We start from the raw sequence: 19,031 nt of genomic DNA on the forward strand, positions 1-19,031 counted from the left end.
GGGAACGAGATCATGGAGATTGCCGCTGCTTTATTAGATGAGGTTGATCGCGCGAACTCAGGAGATATACAAGTGAACCTCAATGAAGGCATTGAGGAGGGATATAGAGGAGAGATGAGGGTGAGAGAGGGAAAAGAGGTTGTTCAAATTGGAAGGTATAGTAGAGGTGTTGGGAGCCAGAGTGCAAATGTTAGAGGAACAAGCTATAATTAGGAAGAACTATGGTATGAAGGTGGGGAAGCATAATGACAATGAAGAAGAAGTTTCGTTAATTAGTCAATTCGAATTCGGTGATAGTGATGATACTTCCATGGGCAACAATAGCACAATTCGGAAAGGGCAGTCCAGTGATACTGGAGGAAGTCAAGGGAGGAGATTGGAAGAGTTGGAGACGAATTGTATGGCTCTGAACGAGAAAGGTCGATGAGTTGGAGCAAACTTAATATAGCTTATATACTGGTACGCAGGAATATTGCTTGGGGCATGGGTATCCCTGTATCCTTGTTGACCTTGATCAATGATGAATATGCATGCATTCATCTTAAGATTACTCGTTCTAGATATCAACTTAGTCGTACAGTAGTAGTAGCAGCTTCGTTGAATGATCTGACTTCGGTAATCATCGGAACCATCTAACGTCATAAGCGTTATCACCTCTTTTTCCATAATCTTCGTATTACCCTCTCCTTGACCATTAATCATCAACTTGCACAAATATCACTTCCCGCTCCTCACCCAATAAGCATCTCAACATGACCCTCGAGAAAGTATCTTCCAACCGAGTCTCCACAGGCTACTTGACGAAATACAAATTCCCTTCCACCTCTCTTGGGGGCCTTTCCACCCAATTCAACATCTTCCTTCCTTCCTCGGCATCAGCCAGCTCCCCTGTGCCTGTACTGTTCTACCTGGCCGGTCTTACATGTAATGAAGATACCGGTGCTCAGAAGGGGGGACTGCTAAATACAGCTGGTAAAGAAGGTATAGCGGTGGTTTTCCCCGATACGTCACCAAGAGGGGCGGGGGTCGAGGGGGAAGATGATGATTGGCAATTGGGAACTGGTATGTCATATCATACCATATTCTCTGCAAGAACTCTCTGTATTGATACATGGAGAGTACGAAGAGAGATCGGTTGTTTCGTCATCTAGTTGAATGAGAGGCTGACGTCCATTCGACAACAGGAGCCGGTTTCTACCTCAATGCGACCGCTGAGAAGTGGAAGAAACATTATAATATGTATGATCTGGTTGTGAAGGAGCTTCCTGAGGTGATCAAGGAGGCCAACCTCGGTGTGGTGAGTACATTCTTGCGAATCGTGGAAGGTTGTGGGCAGTGTGAAAGGAATTTTCGATCAGATTCTTCTCGAGTTGAGAGGAAGAGGTCACACATCATAGGTATTTTGGGTGGTGTGATCTACTCAGAATATGGATGATTTCCCTATCTTGGAGGATATATGCTGACCATGTACTTTTGTAGGACTTCTCGAGATGGTCGATCACTGGTCACTCGATGGGAGGTGAGCTGACCCGGGCCTCGATGGTACTGAAGCAGATCGGCTGATAGCACTTGTGACTTTATTCAGGTCACGGTGCACTATCGATCTACCTCAAGAATCCAGGTTTATTCAAGTCTGCCTCTGCATTCGCTCCAGCATGGTGAGTCCTTCATGGACTATTCATACAAGAAGTGTCCTTCCCTTTGGACGACATAGACCCGTTAACTCATCTCTCGTGAATTCTAAAGTAATCCCTCACGTACCCCTTGGGGAATTAACGCATTCACAAACTACCTCGATGCCAAAACTCGTTCTTCCCCACCTAGTGAATGGTTACCATACGATTCCACCCACCTCTTACAGAACTATCAGGGTGAACCGAACATCTTGATTGATGTTGGTACAGAAGATGATTTCCTAAAGAAGGGTCAATTGGAACCTCAAGCTATATCGGATTTGAATAAGAAGGGAGTAGAAGTCAGGATGCAAAATGGGTTCGATCATTCTTATTACTTTGTGAGTATAATCTACTACTACTACTATCTTGATTCCTATCTCATATCGATTTCCCTCTCATATTATCGTAATTTCATCCTACTCCTATCTTCCGTATGGATGCTGACTTCTTGATCTCCTGATTCAGATCTCGACCTTCGCTCCTGAGCATGTTGAATACCATGCTAAATTCCTCAAAGCGTGAATTAATGATGAAGATCAACTGAACATGTAGTAGGTAGTCAAATATGATCAGAGGAAATGCAACAAAGCAATCCGAATACATTCCAATCCCAATATTGATTTTTTATTTTGCACATACAACCAATCCAATTTTGACCATTACTAAGCTTCCATAATGGATTTCAATAGCCAAAACGAGATCACTACATCAAAGAGACTTCCACTCTGAGACTCTTCAACTCTGATCTAACGACTCTACCATCCTTGATGATTCCCTTTACGTATTTGTGAGGCTCATTGAATATACCAACATCCTCAAGGGGGTTGGCAGAAAGTAAAAGTAAATCTGCGAATGCGCCTTCGCCAATGATTCCTATTTTACCTTGCATGTTCAATACTTTGGCTGAACCATGAGGTAAGTCACAGCATCAGTCTTATACCCCCATTTTGCGGATGTGGATTTCTCTCACCTGCATTGATCGTAGCATGTTTGATAATATCTTTACTACTCAACACCTTTTTCCTCAATTCAAATTCAGCCAATTGATTAGGTTGCATCGGTCCGAAACAGTCCGTTCCATATGCTATATTCACACCTAGCTCATGGGCGCGCTTCATCACTCTATATCCACCATCAATGACAAGTTTTAACTTGTCCCTCGATACAGGAGGGATCATAGCTTGATAGGGTGGTTTGTCGAGTAATTCCTGTACAATCAATGTCGGTGTCAAGTGGACACCCTTCTTAGCCATTAGTTTGAGGGTATCATCATCGAGTAGATGCCCGTGTTCGATTCCGCCTATACCGCCTTCGATTGCATTTTGTGCGGCGGCAGACGTGAAGCAGTGTGCAGCTGTGTATAATTTACGATTAGACATGGCACGCTGGAATGGAAACATCAAGTAACTTAACTCACTGACTAGAGTACCTTTCTGTATTGCAATAACAATTCATATTGTAAGCTGATGAACAGTTTGTATGATTGATCATAAGCCAACTCACCATCATTCTGACTGTATCGCAGATCGCTTTGATCTCAGCAACAGTGAATTGCTCGCTGTCCAATTTATCTGTTGGACTAGCTACACCACCCGAACTACAGATCTTGATATGATCGGCTCCTAAAAAGGGGAACCCAAACTCAACATGTCAATCGCTTGATTCCGTGAATGGATAAACACGGGAAAGGTGGTGGTAGACCCATAAAGAGTAGAGAAATAGAGACCTTGCTTACCAGCCATCATAATCCTTCTTGCCGCTCTCGTACATTCATCCACTACAACATCGAAATCCAAGCTTGGTCGTCAGTCATTTCTCCATCGCAGTTCTAAGGAAGACCGAGCCATACTCACCACCATCGACGATACAGCTCGTACCACTGAATCCTCCTCCACCTGCACAACACCCATTTATCGGTTTATCCACATCCTCACCATCATCACCATGTCCTCCACTTTGAGACATCAATGGACCACCTTGGAAGATCCTCGGTCCGGGGATGAGCCACTGTTCGGTGGCATTCTTGTAATGTCTGTTGGCGCCGCCTACATCTCGGATAGTGGTGAATCCACGCCAGAGCATGCCTATTAGATAAAGAAAAAAAACATATCGTCAGGTACAGTCATTCCTTTACATAGATGGAACCAAAGCAGACCAGACCAGAAAATATTTACCTTTCAAGACGTATTGAGTACCTAGAGCAGTCAACGTTTCTGATTTGGGGGAAAGGCTGCCAAGCTACGTCGTAAGATGAGTCCACTCGATCAGCATTTTGGTCTGTTCGTAAAGCTCTAATGGAATGAGACGGGTTATTTACAGGTTGGCCGGGAATAGCAGTAACATGAGTATGTACTACATCAAAGCCCCATCACTGGTCAACGTCGTTTCTTATAAAGACTATTATTCTACGAGGAAGTAGCATTCACATACCGTCAATAAGACCTGGAGAGAGGTATAACCCTTCCGCATTGATACTTTCCCAACCATCTTCTTGCATATGTTCTTTCAGGGATTTGGAGATACTTTCGATTTTACCTGATTTGATCTTGACCGTCATCGATTTGAGGATCAACGAATTTTCAACATCGACAATATTAACGCCTAAAGTATCATATCATACCATACATATATTCAGCAAGCCTTTCTTTCCTGACTCACGGCCCATCGATGGGAAGTAAACCTCTCGAGAAGAGAATAACCGTTGCTCACCTACGAAACTCATAGGTACCTGTTCGGGTCTTATCCAAGGTGGAGATTGGATATTGTAGGTCTCTGGAACAGGATATTTCACCCAATGTTCAGGTTTCCAATCGTACGCAGACGGTGTTCTACCTTGTGAGGCATGCTCGTCGATAAGCTCGAATGATCCGAGGGCAGAGGTGATATTGGCTGTTGCTGATGACATGATATCTGAGCTGGGATCTGGCTACTGAAGGTATAGAGAACGGAGGACTCATAAACAGATGGCTAATTTCGGTAGGTGATGAGTGTCAAGCAGGTATGACCATAATGTAGACAGTAGTACCTGCTAGTTTCCCAGCTACTCCTATCCCTATAAGTGGGCATTTCCCAGTGTTATCAAGATACGAGAAAGGAATCCATGTGACCGGCAAATTCCGCCATCGGATTTGTCCGACGTGACATACCCTTCCTTTATACATGTGAACAGCGAAAGCTGCTTCTCTCAGAATATACACAGTCCGTCTTCTATCCATACAAACACCTTTATATAGGAATTGTATTGTCCATCCTCAAAAACGACTCCTCTGCTGGCTCAACGGGTAAAAGCGCCCTTCTGAGTATTCTCAAATTCCGCTTTCATATCAGTGGCTATGTGTATATATCGAATCGACATTGGTATGAACGGGTGCGACATCGAAGAGAGGAAATCTTGGTTCGACACCAAGGTAGAGGATAAAGATACATCATGCTTTTTTCACATCATGCTTTCTGAAGGGTCATATCCTCAAAAGGTGAGCGCTTGTAACTCGATATCTTAGCATGTTCCAACCAACAAGTTCCATCATAAGTTCAATCATACATTTATCCCCAAAAAAACCATACCCTCCAATCTGGATTCGAACCAGAATTCTTCCTCTGACAGATCCCTCACACATATCCGAAAACCATACATCAGCCTACACATCCGTACAAATCTCCGATTTGACACATGTAACATTTCCGTTGTTGAGGACGCTTTAGACCGTTAAGCTATTGGAGGTGGATTCTAGCAGCAGGGCTCCGATGAATTATGTTATACAGTATCAGCTTACGGGGAACAAGCGAACTATAAGAGAAAGAAGCAAATGTATTTTCTGCGTGTGCTTCCAAAAGAAGTATTGAGACAGCTTGAATGATTGAGAGTTCTCCTACTCAAGCACTTGACTGACGATTCTCTTTCCTCACAAGTTATTCCCATACAAACCCATCGTACTAAGGTGGTAACCATCTCCCAAAACAGATCTCAACAAAAGGTCAAAAAAATAAATCATTTTTGATTAGATCAGGTCATCGCGTCCAGAGGAAATCGAATCCCCGTCTTCTCATCAGTGGCAATTGGTTATGGGGCCGTATCGCCGGAACGATCTTTTGAAGGTCCCCAACCTATTGCTGATGTAGAGATGCACTCTGACCAACTGTGCTATGGTCGCGAGTCTCTGATTGATGAGAGAGGTCAACAGGGCTTTTGATGAGTAAGTGGGCGTGAACAGTAGAGATTGATCTTGAAGTGGAGAATGGAGGGAGCGGGGAAGAGGGCGAAGGGTGGAAGAGGAAAACGGTGAGGACGAGGTGGGGGAGCACAAGGCGAAGATACCGTGTGTTATCGGTGTACACGAGAATTAGGAACGAATGAATCGTTTGTGTGTGTTCTCGATACAACGCCCTGCCAGATGATACTTCTAGACTCGTTCTTCCTGCTTCTCGCTCGATTCAGGTGGTTTCACCAATTCACGTTTGCTTCCTGGTGATTCTGGAGGGGCAAGCACAAAGAACGAAAAGACCAACCGCAACAAAAAACACACACCTGGGGTGTCCGACCACCCATCTCCCATCTAAGCTGCTTATTTACCCCCATCATCCCACCGGTGACACTCACCAGCGGGACTTCTTGAGGCAGGGGACCCAAAGGCATTCATAAGTTGATAAGGGCGCTCTAACGCTTGAGCTACAGGTGTGAATACTTTTGGATGGAGAAGGTTAGTAGGGATTATCATGAGATTCTTTCACGGTACGTTGATAGAGATCAGTGAGTTGTAGGTCATCCTGTGATACTGGGGAGCGGTTGCTTTGGATACGATGGGGCAGATTATCGCGTGCTGAGTGTCTGCCCCATGAGCTCCAGTCGTCCTTTTGATATGTTCGGAGCCCCTTTGTTCTTTGATGAGGTGATGAGATGACATGTCTTTCGACGTGGCTGGTTTCGATCTGCCGAGTGACGTATATACCAGGAACCAAATTACCAGTTCTTGTGATTTTATCCATCAGTTTCGTTCTTTGGGTGGCAAATGGACTGTGCTTAATCGCGGTATGACGTCATTACGTCATTTCAACCTTTCTTCGCTAATGTGCTGATGATCGTCCTTCCCTTTAGCGTGAATTGAATCACAAGCAGTAGTGATATATAAACAGCTTTGAAATACCAAGAAAACCTCTCATCAGCCCCACTGATTCAATTACTCTCTCAAAGTACCATACATATAACTCAACTAACACACATCGCATCTATAACAGCCATCAATCAAAATGGGATTATTCGGATCGTCAGACCCTACTGTCAAAGCTGAGAAAGCCATTGCTAAAGGTGAGTTCACTCGATATCGACAGAACTTTCCATCAATCGACTTGCCACCGAGTTTTTCCCTCGATAGATGGAGAATAGCTGACTTAACATTATTGACTACAGAGGCCAAAGCTGAAGATAAACAATTACGACAAGCCGAGAAAGATTTGGCACACGCTGAGAAATCAGAAGCTAAGGCTTCCAAGGCTGAAGTGAAAGCACATCACGCTCAAGAGAAAGCTGTAAAGGTCGAGCAGAAAGCTGCTGCAGCTTTGAACAAGGCTACTCACAGTGAGTATCCGTTACAAAATAACATACTGCCCATACTTTGATGGCACGCAGTGCTGACCCCACGACCTCTCAGAACACGATGACACTGTCAATCATGCCAACGCCGCCGTCAACGATGTGAATCGAACATCCGGTGAACATCAGAGAATATCGCAAGAAGTTGCTCAGAAGAAAGCAGCTTTGGAGAACCTTACTCATCAGGTGAACTGAATCCACTGTTATCTGAACGTCCAAGCTGACCAGTCATTTTTTCAGCACCACGCGCATGAACAGACCCGAGAAAGCAAGCTTAACGAACTCCACCAGCAACCAGCCACCACTGCCAGTAACGTGACCAACGACTTGCGAACTGGTGAACACGTCACTCCCAATGGAGGAGTTAATCAGACTGGTGCAGCAGGAAATGGTGCTTTAGACCAAACTCAGGCTAACGCTGCTGGAGTACAAGCTGGATCTGGAGCGGGAGGTTACGGTGCCCCAGGTGCTGGAACTGGTGGTGCTGGATACGGAGCTGAAACCAACGCTGCTCAAGGTGCAGGATATGGTCAAGGTGGTGTGACAGATGGGCAAAGAACTGCTGATGCCGTCAAGCGATTGTAAGATATCAGATTCATCCTTCGAGTTATTTAGAAGAAACTATAATCGCTAGCTCGAATGTTCCGTTTGTATGGACGTGAATGAGGATATGCATGTAGCGATTAATATGATTCCTTGTTGTCTGCGATATGATTTTCCAATTCGATGTCCGTTGGAAACGTGCTACAGTTACATACTGGCAACACCATGAATGTATTTCTGCAAAGATGTTGATGAAAAACAACAATAGTCTTTTCGATTAGAACAGTGAGTGACTCTGCGGATAATTTGATTCACAGTTTTTGACAATGCATATAATCAGTTGACAAAGCTACATATAACTAACTAACGAATACGAGCAGATTCCTGTTCACGTTCACCAAGTTCTTCGTTATTTTTTTCATTTTCATTGATCCGAAACCATTCCGATGACTTCCTGGGATACGAAAACACAACAACAGATGATATGGATTAGATGAATTAAGCCTTTTCGACGGTTTCAATTTGATCTTTTTCGGCAGTCTCGTACATCTCTTCCTCCTGTTTGTGAGTGTAACCAAGGGCACCAACGGCAGCAGCAGGGACGACACCACCGACGGCAGCCTCTACTTCTCGTTCGATATCGCTAGTGGCAGGTACGCCGAATCTTCGACCATCCTTGTTCCAGATGTAGACGGCCCAGAGGGCGATGTAGATGAAACATGGTACGACGAGGTAGTATGAGGTTCGAGTGCTGAATTTATCGGCGATAGCTCCTTGGATAGGAGGGAACACGGCACCACCACTGACACCCATCTATAAGTGAATAAGAGGAATCTTTCAGCCACTTGTTCCAGAGGAAAAGGTGAGATGAGGAGAAAAGAGTACTCACAACAAGTAAGGCGGCAGCTCGTCTAGTGTGTCTACCAAGGCCTGAAGTACCCAAGACGAAGATACATGGGTACATGATTGATTCGAAGAACATGACCAACATCAAGCAGATGACACCGCTCATTCCGTGAAGAGAACCGATCAAGAGGGATAGCAAGGTGCACATGATGGCGTAGATACAGAGGAGGACAGGAGCTGAGACGACGGCGAGAAGGGCGGTACCAACGAATCGACCGACGGTAAAGATAATAAGAGCGTAGGAGAGTAACTGGGAACCTTTCGAGTCGGCGATATGGGCGTTCTCAGCGGTATAGTTGAGGAAGAAAGAACCGATAGTAACTTGAGCACCGACGTAGAGGAATTGAGCGACGAATCCGGTGATAGCTCGGTATTGCTTGTAGAAAGGTTGAGCGGCTTGGGTATCGGCACCGTGGGCTTCGGCAAGTGCTTCAGCTTCAGCTTGAAGAGCTTCTTCGGATACTTCGGGAAGTTTGGTGAGGATGAAAGCGAGGGCGACGAGCATACCCATACCGGACACAGCGAGGTAGACCCATTGAACGTTGTTAAGATTGTTTTTGTTTTCTTCAGAAAAGAAGTATTTAGAAGCGATCAATGGACCAGTGAAAGAGGCGACACCGTTGAATGATTGGGAGAATTGAAGACGGAAATTGGCAACGTTGTGAGGTGGCATGACCGATACGTAGGAGTTGGCAGCGACTTCCAGTGTAGCTAGACCACAGGCAATCACAGCGGTACAAATGACGAAACCACCAAAGATCGCTTGAGGGTTCTTGGTGTTGACTGAAAATTTGGCGACTGGCCAGAACAATATGGCACCCAAGGAGTAAAGAGAGAGACCCATGACGATAGCGGTTTTGTATCCACGTCTTTTTAAAACTTCACCGGCGACAGGAGAAAAACTGTTGTAGAAGGAGAGAAAATCCAATATTTAGCTGTAAGTACAGTGTTGTCAAAAGGAGAGAAGAGACGAAAGTGCCACTCACGCAAAGTAACCAATACCAAAGTAAGCGACCTGAAGACCAGTTGACTGAAGCTTGGTGATACCCAAGACGTTTTGGAAGTGCTTGTTGAGCACATCAAGGAGACCGTATGCGAAACCCCATAAGAAGAAAAGGGATGTGACGAGGATGAAAGCCCATACTATGGAGAGAGAAAATCGTCAGTTGGTGATGGCCGCAAGACAGAGGTTATAATACTCACAGTACTCTCTCCTGATGAAACCATGTCGGAGTGGGTTACCACCACTACCGCCAGCTACGACTGCACCACCGGCCATTGTTGCTGTTGATGATAGGTATATAAAAGTTCAAAGGGGGTGAAGGGTTGGTTATGAGGGGAGGACTCGTTGGATTGATGAGTGTGATTTATGGGGATAGGATTTTCGTTCTTGAGAAACCCAATTGTCCCCTATTTATACCTTTTTTCCACCCCCCTCTCCCTCTTGGAAAAGATGTGAACCCCCTCATAGGACCCCATTTGGTCGAAGATCGCGCCCAGGTTGAAGACCCATGGGGCAAGGAACGTCAAAGATGTTAACCCTTCTTCTCGTGTTTCGCTAGACTCCTTTGTCAGGAACTCATTTGGGACCTGGTGTCGCACATCTCGCTTAAGAGGAGGGGAGTATGTAAAAATAACACTTTGCAACGGCAGACAGTAAAAAAGGTACCGCCAGATGAGGTCGGGGGCGTCGATCTCCCGGCGGATGATGATGTCGAACGCCATCTGTCCTTTGCGTTGATCCCCCTCGGTGTCCAATGATATTTTGTCTGGAGCAAGGAACGGGAAGAGGTATAACGTACTGCAGCTTGCGGCATCTGGTCCAACGAATTGGAAAGCGGGATTACCGCCGGGGTATGATGACTCACAAAATACAAATTTGGTTTTTGATAGGAATCGTACTTTCTTTCATTAACCGATCTGGTTTAGACTTACCAAAAAGGGGAATTTTATCATGGAAAAACATCTTTGTGGGAGTGATCATTTACCGCCGGCTTCCCTTTGGGGAGACAGGTGAAACGATCAGACATCATCCCTAGATCCATTTTGAGCTTTGTCACGAAGCGATTCTTTAATAGTCTGCCAAGGATCAGGAATAATGCAGGACTGGACGTTACGATCAGATCATTCTTTGATAGTGTATGGTACAGTATTAAACAAAACATGTTCATGGAAAACAGATTCATGAGCCTTTTGAACGAAGCAGTCTGCTGACCACACTAGTGGAGCGAAGCTAACTTTTCTATACAAGCCGATTGTTTCAAAGTTTAGAATACATAAAAAATGAGGGTAGGGGTTGATTGCACTACAGTACCAAATGTCATATTCCGTACTCCCCGGCTCGTACTCCTTTGATCGTCCCGACAAAGCCTAACTTACATATTCTGCGACCACCGCTCCCTGACAGAGAGTTTCCCTTTGGGGATGGCACGAAATACGAAAAACAGGTCACGAGATCTGATGAAATTAGATCAGCTGTAACAGAAGTCGTAAGACAACTAATCACGAGAGATGTCGCACTCCGCTCCGAGTCGGACGTCTTTTTGGCACGTTGGAACATGGGGCCAATGAGTTTGCCCCGTTCTTGGCGGGAATCGGCACTGGATTCGTAATTTTCATTTTGGTGATCGTAGTATTTGGTTTTTCGCCTATGAACGGTGTCTGACCTACGAATGAATTGGATTGGTTATATGACAAATACCTTTGTCTCGGTCTTGAAAGATTACAAGTCATCGCACTCCACCTACATGTAATTCGTGTTAGAATCGATCTACCATGACGCAGCCTACTTCAACCTCTTTCTGATTCGATCATTTCACTGGAGACAGAAAAATGGTCGCCGTCTGAATAATATCAACACAACTCTCATCCCCCTCCGTTAAAAAGCATAATATGGTTCTGTCAGAGATCTCCCCAAGGCTGCTCTGCATCTTGAGGCAGCGAGGACAGACGACAGAGGCTATCAAATACTGATAATGCTTGCATCTTGCTCAAAACATTATGTAGCCTGGATATCTGAGAAAGCTATGATCCCAGGGAATCGCACCTGACCGATAGGTCGCCACTGGAAGGGGGCAAATGGGCTTTCATAGCTTGAAGGAAGGAAAAGTGATGAGCGTTGATTCCTAATTGTTCAACCCCCGATTGAGTTTTGTTTAACTAGCTCTCAGTCATGTGCGAGCCATGTGCAAGCCATGGACGCACGTTACGGAGTCCAGGCAAGTACGGTGTTCATACATGTGCTTGACTTACGCAATCAACCTCGACGATTGTTTCTTTTGCTCGATCGATCATTGCCCCAGTGGAGGCCCATCGTCAATCCTTTGATCAGCGAGTACAGCCTTTCATCATTTTACCATATTTACTGTACTGGTATTTTCCAGAATGGGAATGGGATTGCTAAAGATAGTAACAAAGCTGTATGTTGATCGTACGTGCCGAGGTTATCATCACATCTAGCCGCTGTACCGGAACTGGAATTGGGAAATGCAACACTGGAATCATCATCAAAGGCTATGAAGAGAGGTTTTTTTCTGATCCGCAGACACATCCCCGAGAACGCACTGTCTTACCTTATCAGATGTTCGTAATACCGAGCGCAAGACATACAACTACTGTATCATTGATACTGACTTCACGATCGGGAATCTGCGTAATATGCATATGAATGCTATTTCAGTCAGCAGTGGAAACAGAGAGACTGACGTACGATGACGCTGTGTTTGGGTTTCTCATTTCGTGTTGATGTTCCTTCGATCTGGCATCGCATCGCCCAGTGAATCCCATTAGTACATGAGCGATGTATAATGTTCTCGTTGGATGGGTATATATAACACAGACAAGTGGGGGTATTCTTTTGACTCAATAGCTTTCCATCGAGAGAAGTACATTTTTTCCCAAAGTACAGCCAGCACAAACGTACAAGATGAAGAGTTCAACATCAATCGCACTCACCCTCGCAGGGCTGGTCTCTGTCTCTGCCAATCCCATTGTTAGATCGAGTAAATGGAAGAGAGCAGATCTACAAGGATTAGATTATGAGATGTGAGTATCATTCTCTCGCTTTGTCTGTCTATCTCAATGGATATATATACATGGGCTGATAATGTGGTCCTTCACAAATATAGTATCAACCTCGCTCGTAACCTCGAATCACTCGAATTGAATTACTGGAATCAAGGATTAAAGAATTTCACTGAGTCCGATTTCGATAATGCCGGATATAAAGGTTTCAGACAATATCTTGAACTTTTCAGAGATCAAGAGATTGCTCATTTCACTGTACTCAAGTGAGTCAACCCCTTCTCTCTGCTCTAATATAAAGATATCGAGTTGATAATCGGTCTGGCGATTGTTTTACTGCAGCGAAGCTGCAGGTGAAGGATTCGAAAATTGCACTTACACTTTCCCAGTGACTACCCCATATGATCTCCTCTCGGTAGGTCAGGTGGTCACCACTGTAGGTGAAGGTGCTTTTATCGGCGGTATCGCCAGTAAGTCCTCTTGTTCCATCTTTACCCCCCGGTGGGTTGGCAGACCGTAGAGAGGGAAGCAAGCTGATCCTTTGTATTTGTTTTATTGTTCCTGCGAATAGACTTGACCGATAGCCCTGCAAGACAAACTGGAGGTACCATCTTAGGTAATGAAGCTCGGCAAAATTCATTGTTGAGACAATTCTGAGGTCTCGACTTTTTCAATGGTAAGTATTAGACATGCTGTTTTACTCCAGCCTGTCAATAAAGAATGATCAGCACTGATAAATCCGTTTTCTTCGTAGCCGTCAACTTTGACACACCCTTGACTGCCTCTCAAGCGTACTCATTAGCCGCCCCTTTCTTAAACTGTCCCTCGTCCAACCCACCTATCAAATTCCACAAGATCCCTCCTCTCATGGCCAATTTCACTAGTGGTTCCACCCCTCATTCTCCGGGGGACGAGATCTCTATCATGTGGGATTCGTCTTCCGTCTATCTAGGTAACGATGTGCATATCACTTTCTTAGGTGATGTTTACTCGATCCCTCAACCACTCAACCAAAATGGTGATGGATCCGGTACGACCACTTTACCAAAGGGTATCAACGGTACTTCCATCTTGGTAGCTACCAATTTCGAAGGTGGTGGACCTATTCCGGATGAACAGAACTTCGCTATTGGTTATGTCGTTGTCGCCTAATCGATCCATTTAACGCACTTTGTCGACTTCATGTAATAAAACAATTCGTCGAAAACGCTGAAAGAGATGAGTGGATGGACAATGTAGTAATTTGGCTGTATCATTAGCGTATTCTCGTAATCAAATCATGTAAACCTATGTATCGAATTTTCATCTTATCCTCCTGCAATTACATGGACTGGAGTCAGTCACGTTGAGCTGGACAACGGTCTGGATTCCCCTGATATTCCGATGCATAGATAGATCCGCTTAGATGTAAGGAGGACCGAGATAACCTCTAAATACAGTAGATAGAGCTTCAACGACTGTTTGAGAAATGATGGGTCAGATTTGTATGCGCTGCTAATGAGAAGGATATCACTTACCCAACAACAACACACCACCTCCGGGGGCAAGACGTAATACCTTGGGAGCGAAACCTTTGTACAATGCACCTAGACCTTCGGTTTGAGCGACTTTGATGAGCGCAGGGTAGGTCCTAAAGTTGTAACGAAGCAAGGTCAGCTCAAGCTACAATGTCATATTGACCAGGGAAGGACATTTCTGACTCACCATTCTCCTGTCCCGTGCAACTGGATTCTGGATTTAACGACATCGACTATACATATCATGGGGTGCTCAGCGTTCACCGTTTTTAGTGGCGCTGATAGGGTTCACTTACAAGGAGTGTTCAATGCGGTACCGACAAAACCACCGATAGTACCAGCGATCAGATTGTTCAACAATTCACCCTTCTTGTCCTTTCATGCGAACCATGAATATGTCAGCTCTTGACCTGATCAGCCGGTTGCGGAATGCATCGAATTGAGACCTACAGTAGCTTTGGGCAACTGGTTCTTGACACCGAAAATAGCACCAAAGTATCCACCATTCCACCACCAATGTCTCCAGAAGGTAGCTTCCATACCTTGGTAAAGACTATGATGAGGTGAGAAAGATATATCAGCATCCGGCCGTCGAATTTGAAGCCGAATCATCCATGGAATTATCTGAGTGATTGGTCTGAGCTCTACAGCCTGCAAAACTCTTGTCCTTCGTTTTCCGAACATACCCTTCTGAGATTCATAGATCAGACACTCACCCTAATGGCCCACTGGTCCTGAAACTATGTTTGATAACATCCAAGGGACCTTTGAAGCTAGAGTTCTTATCTTGTAATCTGATCTTAACCAACTCGAAAGGAGTCACGACGAAAGATTCAGTAGCACCTGCAAAACAACCCGTTACGATCGCTAGTGATTGGGTGTTCTTTCGTTGACCGTTGTTGGTGAATAAGGCTCCCCATGATGCTGTGTGATTAATGCGTTTGAGTCATGGTCAGCGAGTCAATAGCTATGATGGGGAGATCTGCCTGTAGAAAGGATAGACTTACAGTTACCGGCGACTAGCAGAGTTTATCGAGACATACAGGTCAGCACGATGGTTTCTTGACCAGAAGCAAGTGATAAGAATGAGGTTGACTTACATTTCACGGCACGTTTGGGTGCTTCCATGAAAAGGGGAGGTAAGATGCCTCTGTACAATCTACCGGGACTGCAACACGGAATAAAGCTCAGTTGTTGGCCATACGAACACGTGCACACTATGTTTCGACGAGTGGAGAGTGAGGTCATATCATGAGGATGGATGGATGATGTACTTGCCCTTCTTGCGATACGATGTTCTTGAATGTTTGGACCATACCAGTACTGGTCTTGGCGGTATCGAGCTGTTGTCTAGTTTTGACTACATCAAGGGGGTATAAGAGCTACAGTCGATACTCGTCAATACGTGTACTCATATATTTCTCTCAGTGGTGATATGGTACTGACCAACAACTCGGTACATCCTATACCAATGAATAGCGAAAATCAGCTATCTTCCTTGGATGCACGACAAACATGAATGGGCTGGACTGACCTGCGATCGCACCAGAAGCGAAAGTATACGCGAAAGGCAAAGCTAAACAACCATCTATATCAGCACCCACTCACCATATGATGCTTTCTCCCATACGTAACTATGATTGTAAGCACTCACGGATGGGCTTTTTGAGCTCAGCGACGGGTTTGGTATTAGCAGCTGCGGCGGACATGGTGTGTGATTTGATTCTAATCTATTCTATATATTCTATGGTAGTCCTTTTGAAGATGAGATGAATTTCTGGATCAGACGAAGAGAGAGCGAAATGGGAATAACGATGGATAACAGTCCAAGTGATCTATATCTATAAGATAATGATTAAGTTTATCTGCTATCTAAACGAGATGATCGTTGTTACCTCGTTTTTTTGATTGATTGATTTGATTGCGCCATTCTCATTCTCAATTCCGATCACAGGCAGGACTTAGTTTCGGTGGTCTTGCCGGATTCACCGAATCCCGAACACATGGGTTATCTGATATCCTCATTTAAATTTGTTACACCGGGAAAGAGCTCCTCTTGAGACCTCTTGAAACCTCGAGACAAGAGCGTTCAACTGTCCATTCATGTCTCGAGATTTTCATAAAGCATATATATATGGATATATAGATAAATACCCATACATCTTGTAACAGCCAAGAGTCAAGGGGGGTCATTATGCGATATGTCAACATATTCGAGAGCAAGAGTCAGAAGAGGAGAGAGAAAATCGATTAAAATGTCCAATTTTGATTTATCCGGAGGAGAAAGAAAAAGATTATTCAACTACTTTATGTAAATTACGACTAATTAGTGATCCTATTGTCCTTTCCATTCACCCAAACTATGTCCAACCGAGTCGATGGCCAGAGAAGGATCCGGCCATGGTTTATGGGAGTGTCGTGTAGTCGAATATCTTGGGTAGACATTTACCTTCTGACGATAAGGTGAATCCGGCTTTACACGAGTATACTATGATGTGACAAGACAAGAGGTATCAAGGTCAGTCACGATGGTCTGACTTTGTATCGTTGAAAGGGATTAAAGACTCAGTACTCACCATTACATTGACCCACCGCACAGGATACTGATAATACTCCTGGAATGGAGGTACAATCTTGACCGGTACTAAAATATCAGACGTATCCACCAACACTTATCAGCTCGATTGATGTGCTAACGTTCATATTGACTCACCCAAGAGTAGCACATCCACCACACGAATATAGATCTTCTTGAGGAGTGATACTGACAACCCAAAACCCAAACATTAGTCTTCACAACTCATCTGTTGAAGAAAGGGGTACCGAATAAATGGTATTATCACCCTGGAAGAAAGGAGGTGCAGATGGACTTACCATTCGTATGGCGTATCAATTGATGCATTCTGTACGTCAGACAAACTCATCGGGGAGATTGGGCAGGCGATCTGCTGAGAAGGACATCTAGCCAAATCTTCAGGTGCACCCAGTACCACCGGTTCAGTCGAAATTGGAACTTGCTACAATACCAACACCAATCAACAATACGTCCAATCGTCAGAGAAAGAAGATATACACAAAGGAGTCAAAAGTATAGTTGAGAATTCACTTACAACTTTTCGTCTGACGATACCACTAGGTGAAGCTGATGGTCTAGAGCTCTCATGGACTTTGGGATGATGTTTCCTGTGATCCTCGTGATACCTCCTGTCGAGACCTTCTCGGTCATTCAATGTTGGAGTCGGTAAGGCGAGAACGAGGGTGGAAAAGGAAAGGAGGGAGAAAGTGACAAATCTTGAAAAGATCATTATGATATCTTGCTTTGATGTCTTAGGTCGTATATGGGATAGGACGTATTGAGCTTCCTCGTTCGTGAAGAAGAGGATGAAGCTGACGAGATGGTAGAGTATTGAAGGGGATCCTTGGATCCAGGATTTCGGTATTGGATGGGCTCTGGGGTTCAAATGAATGTCTAAAGTTGATTATTTATCTATGTTATGGTATCCTTTACGAGTCGTTATGAGGATGAATATATGGGAAATGAAAAGGGGGCGGGGGATTGGGATCTCTTTGTTGATATATGTGGAAAGAAAAGGATCCAGTATATGACATATTATACGATCAAGACCGAAGCAAGGAAGCGGAAGCACACAGACGCACAACCTCCATCACATCAGAGTCCGATCACATCGTGTACATCCATTCACTGTGGGTCATAAGCCAGACGGTCCGGAGGGGTTGATGAAACGGTATGACCCCCTTTGTACACACATGAAAAGATATCATCCAACTTGCTCTGACCACCATCAATCAGTTCTCTCTTCCTGCGTGCTGTCCTGAGCTGATGTGATCGGATTTCTTCACCACCAACAAGATCAAGGAACGTCAACATACTCATGCTGATGTATCGCTGATCACTTTCTTTGGGTCCAGTGCCCTAATAAGCACAGCAGCCATCAGAAGGGAAATCCAGAACCAGTCTGGCGTATTTTCAATGTTTGATGTATGTTCAAAGGAGGTCTGTGCGAGTTTCATAAAGGATGTCTCTTCTCTGAAGCCAAGCTTTTGGATTCGGCTTAGTCTAGTGCCTATGTATGGAGGGCGTAAGACCATTGGGATTGCCAGTACCTGGATTCTAGACATTGTAGAGGGAACAAGTAGAAAGGAGTACAGCAAGCAATCGAGACGGAGAGGGAGAGGGAGATGGTATGTCGGAGTGGGAAGCGATTATACAGATTCAACAATATCAAAGGTACACATGAAACGTCTCATGTTATCTGTCGAATCTCATTGTCCTTCCATCAATCATGATGGATTGACGCACTGTACGAATACTGTGATGGTATACGGTACGTCTGCCACACATACCTCCAACTCTCGTTCTGCTCCACTTGCATAAGCATTGATGTCCTTCTCATCGCATCGCCCTGCAGGTGTACCTGGACCGAGACGGTAAGAGAGGTCCATGCGTAATTACTCCGTTTGTATATAATGTGTCATTTTGTCTCGGAACAACCACAGTAAGGAAAGGCAAGATACATATACCCACAAACAAAAGACTGAAAAAGAGGTCCAAGCGCGAGTTGTCGTTTCAAATTAGGAAGAGTTTTCGATCATCCTTTTGTCTTTTTTTCTCTTTGTGTTCCCTTCAATCATCGCATACTGTACGAGTACTTGTATTGACCATGCATCCATTGGTAATGGGGTCCTATACATATAACAATCGTCTGTGTACAGACAGTTATCTGCTACTCTGGTATTGTAACGGATGTATAAAATGAT

General features: G+C 44.6%; 8 protein-coding genes across 8 annotated transcripts; 4 read left to right on the forward strand and 4 right to left on the reverse strand.

Moving 5' to 3' along the window:
* Positions 1–37: 37 nt before the first annotated feature.
* L199_000154 (uncharacterized protein) lies at positions 38–427 on the forward strand (the record flags this gene model as incomplete). The annotated part of the gene is made up of 2 exons (XM_064885927.1): positions 38–72; positions 130–427. 2 exons carry the CDS (start codon positions 38–40, stop codon positions 425–427), a joined length of 333 nt encoding a protein of 110 aa, XP_064741999.1.
* A 325-nt stretch (positions 428–752) lies between these two features.
* Positions 753–2,198, forward strand: L199_000155 (S-formylglutathione hydrolase; the record flags this gene model as incomplete). Its single annotated transcript, XM_064885928.1, has 6 exons — positions 753–1,062; positions 1,185–1,297; positions 1,480–1,519; positions 1,586–1,658; positions 1,747–2,014; positions 2,142–2,198. 6 exons carry the CDS (start codon positions 753–755, stop codon positions 2,196–2,198), a joined length of 861 nt encoding a protein of 286 aa, XP_064742000.1.
* Positions 2,199–2,379: 181 nt separating this feature from the next.
* L199_000156 (uncharacterized protein) lies at positions 2,380–4,581 on the reverse strand (the record flags this gene model as incomplete). The annotated part of the gene is made up of 10 exons (XM_064885929.1): positions 2,380–2,579; positions 2,647–3,030; positions 3,094–3,109; positions 3,180–3,298; positions 3,412–3,453; positions 3,530–3,760; positions 3,851–3,914; positions 3,994–4,028; positions 4,107–4,277; positions 4,386–4,581. 10 exons carry the CDS (start codon positions 4,579–4,581, stop codon positions 2,380–2,382), a joined length of 1,458 nt encoding a protein of 485 aa, XP_064742001.1.
* Positions 4,582–6,920: 2,339 nt separating this feature from the next.
* Positions 6,921–7,848, forward strand: L199_000157 (uncharacterized protein; the record flags this gene model as incomplete). The annotated part of the gene is made up of 4 exons (XM_064885930.1): positions 6,921–6,978; positions 7,081–7,248; positions 7,322–7,449; positions 7,504–7,848. The coding sequence occupies 4 exons, from the start codon at positions 6,921–6,923 to the stop codon at positions 7,846–7,848; spliced, it is 699 nt and encodes a 232-aa protein (XP_064742002.1).
* A 456-nt stretch (positions 7,849–8,304) lies between these two features.
* Positions 8,305–9,991, reverse strand: L199_000158 (uncharacterized protein; the record flags this gene model as incomplete). The annotated part of the gene is made up of 4 exons (XM_064885931.1): positions 8,305–8,619; positions 8,696–9,614; positions 9,699–9,855; positions 9,916–9,991. 4 exons carry the CDS (start codon positions 9,989–9,991, stop codon positions 8,305–8,307), a joined length of 1,467 nt encoding a protein of 488 aa, XP_064742003.1.
* A 2,646-nt stretch (positions 9,992–12,637) lies between these two features.
* Positions 12,638–13,887, forward strand: L199_000159 (uncharacterized protein; the record flags this gene model as incomplete). Its single annotated transcript, XM_064885932.1, has 6 exons — positions 12,638–12,756; positions 12,840–13,001; positions 13,078–13,205; positions 13,307–13,351; positions 13,394–13,411; positions 13,490–13,887. 6 exons carry the CDS (start codon positions 12,638–12,640, stop codon positions 13,885–13,887), a joined length of 870 nt encoding a protein of 289 aa, XP_064742004.1.
* Positions 13,888–14,136: 249 nt separating this feature from the next.
* L199_000160 (uncharacterized protein) lies at positions 14,137–15,961 on the reverse strand (the record flags this gene model as incomplete). Its single annotated transcript, XM_064885933.1, has 11 exons — positions 14,137–14,192; positions 14,253–14,365; positions 14,440–14,485; positions 14,549–14,627; positions 14,703–14,805; positions 14,969–15,176; positions 15,353–15,420; positions 15,531–15,634; positions 15,699–15,715; positions 15,787–15,828; positions 15,907–15,961. The coding sequence occupies 11 exons, from the start codon at positions 15,959–15,961 to the stop codon at positions 14,137–14,139; spliced, it is 891 nt and encodes a 296-aa protein (XP_064742005.1).
* A 696-nt stretch (positions 15,962–16,657) lies between these two features.
* Positions 16,658–17,557, reverse strand: L199_000161 (uncharacterized protein; the record flags this gene model as incomplete). Its single annotated transcript, XM_064885934.1, has 5 exons — positions 16,658–16,740; positions 16,829–16,896; positions 16,966–17,016; positions 17,127–17,269; positions 17,363–17,557. The coding sequence occupies 5 exons, from the start codon at positions 17,555–17,557 to the stop codon at positions 16,658–16,660; spliced, it is 540 nt and encodes a 179-aa protein (XP_064742006.1).
* Positions 17,558–19,031: the final 1,474 nt, after the last annotated feature.

Source organism: Kwoniella botswanensis, chromosome 1 (genome assembly GCF_036426115.1).
Source record: "Kwoniella botswanensis chromosome 1, complete sequence".
Lineage (NCBI taxonomy): Eukaryota > Fungi > Basidiomycota > Tremellomycetes > Tremellales > Cryptococcaceae > Kwoniella > Kwoniella botswanensis.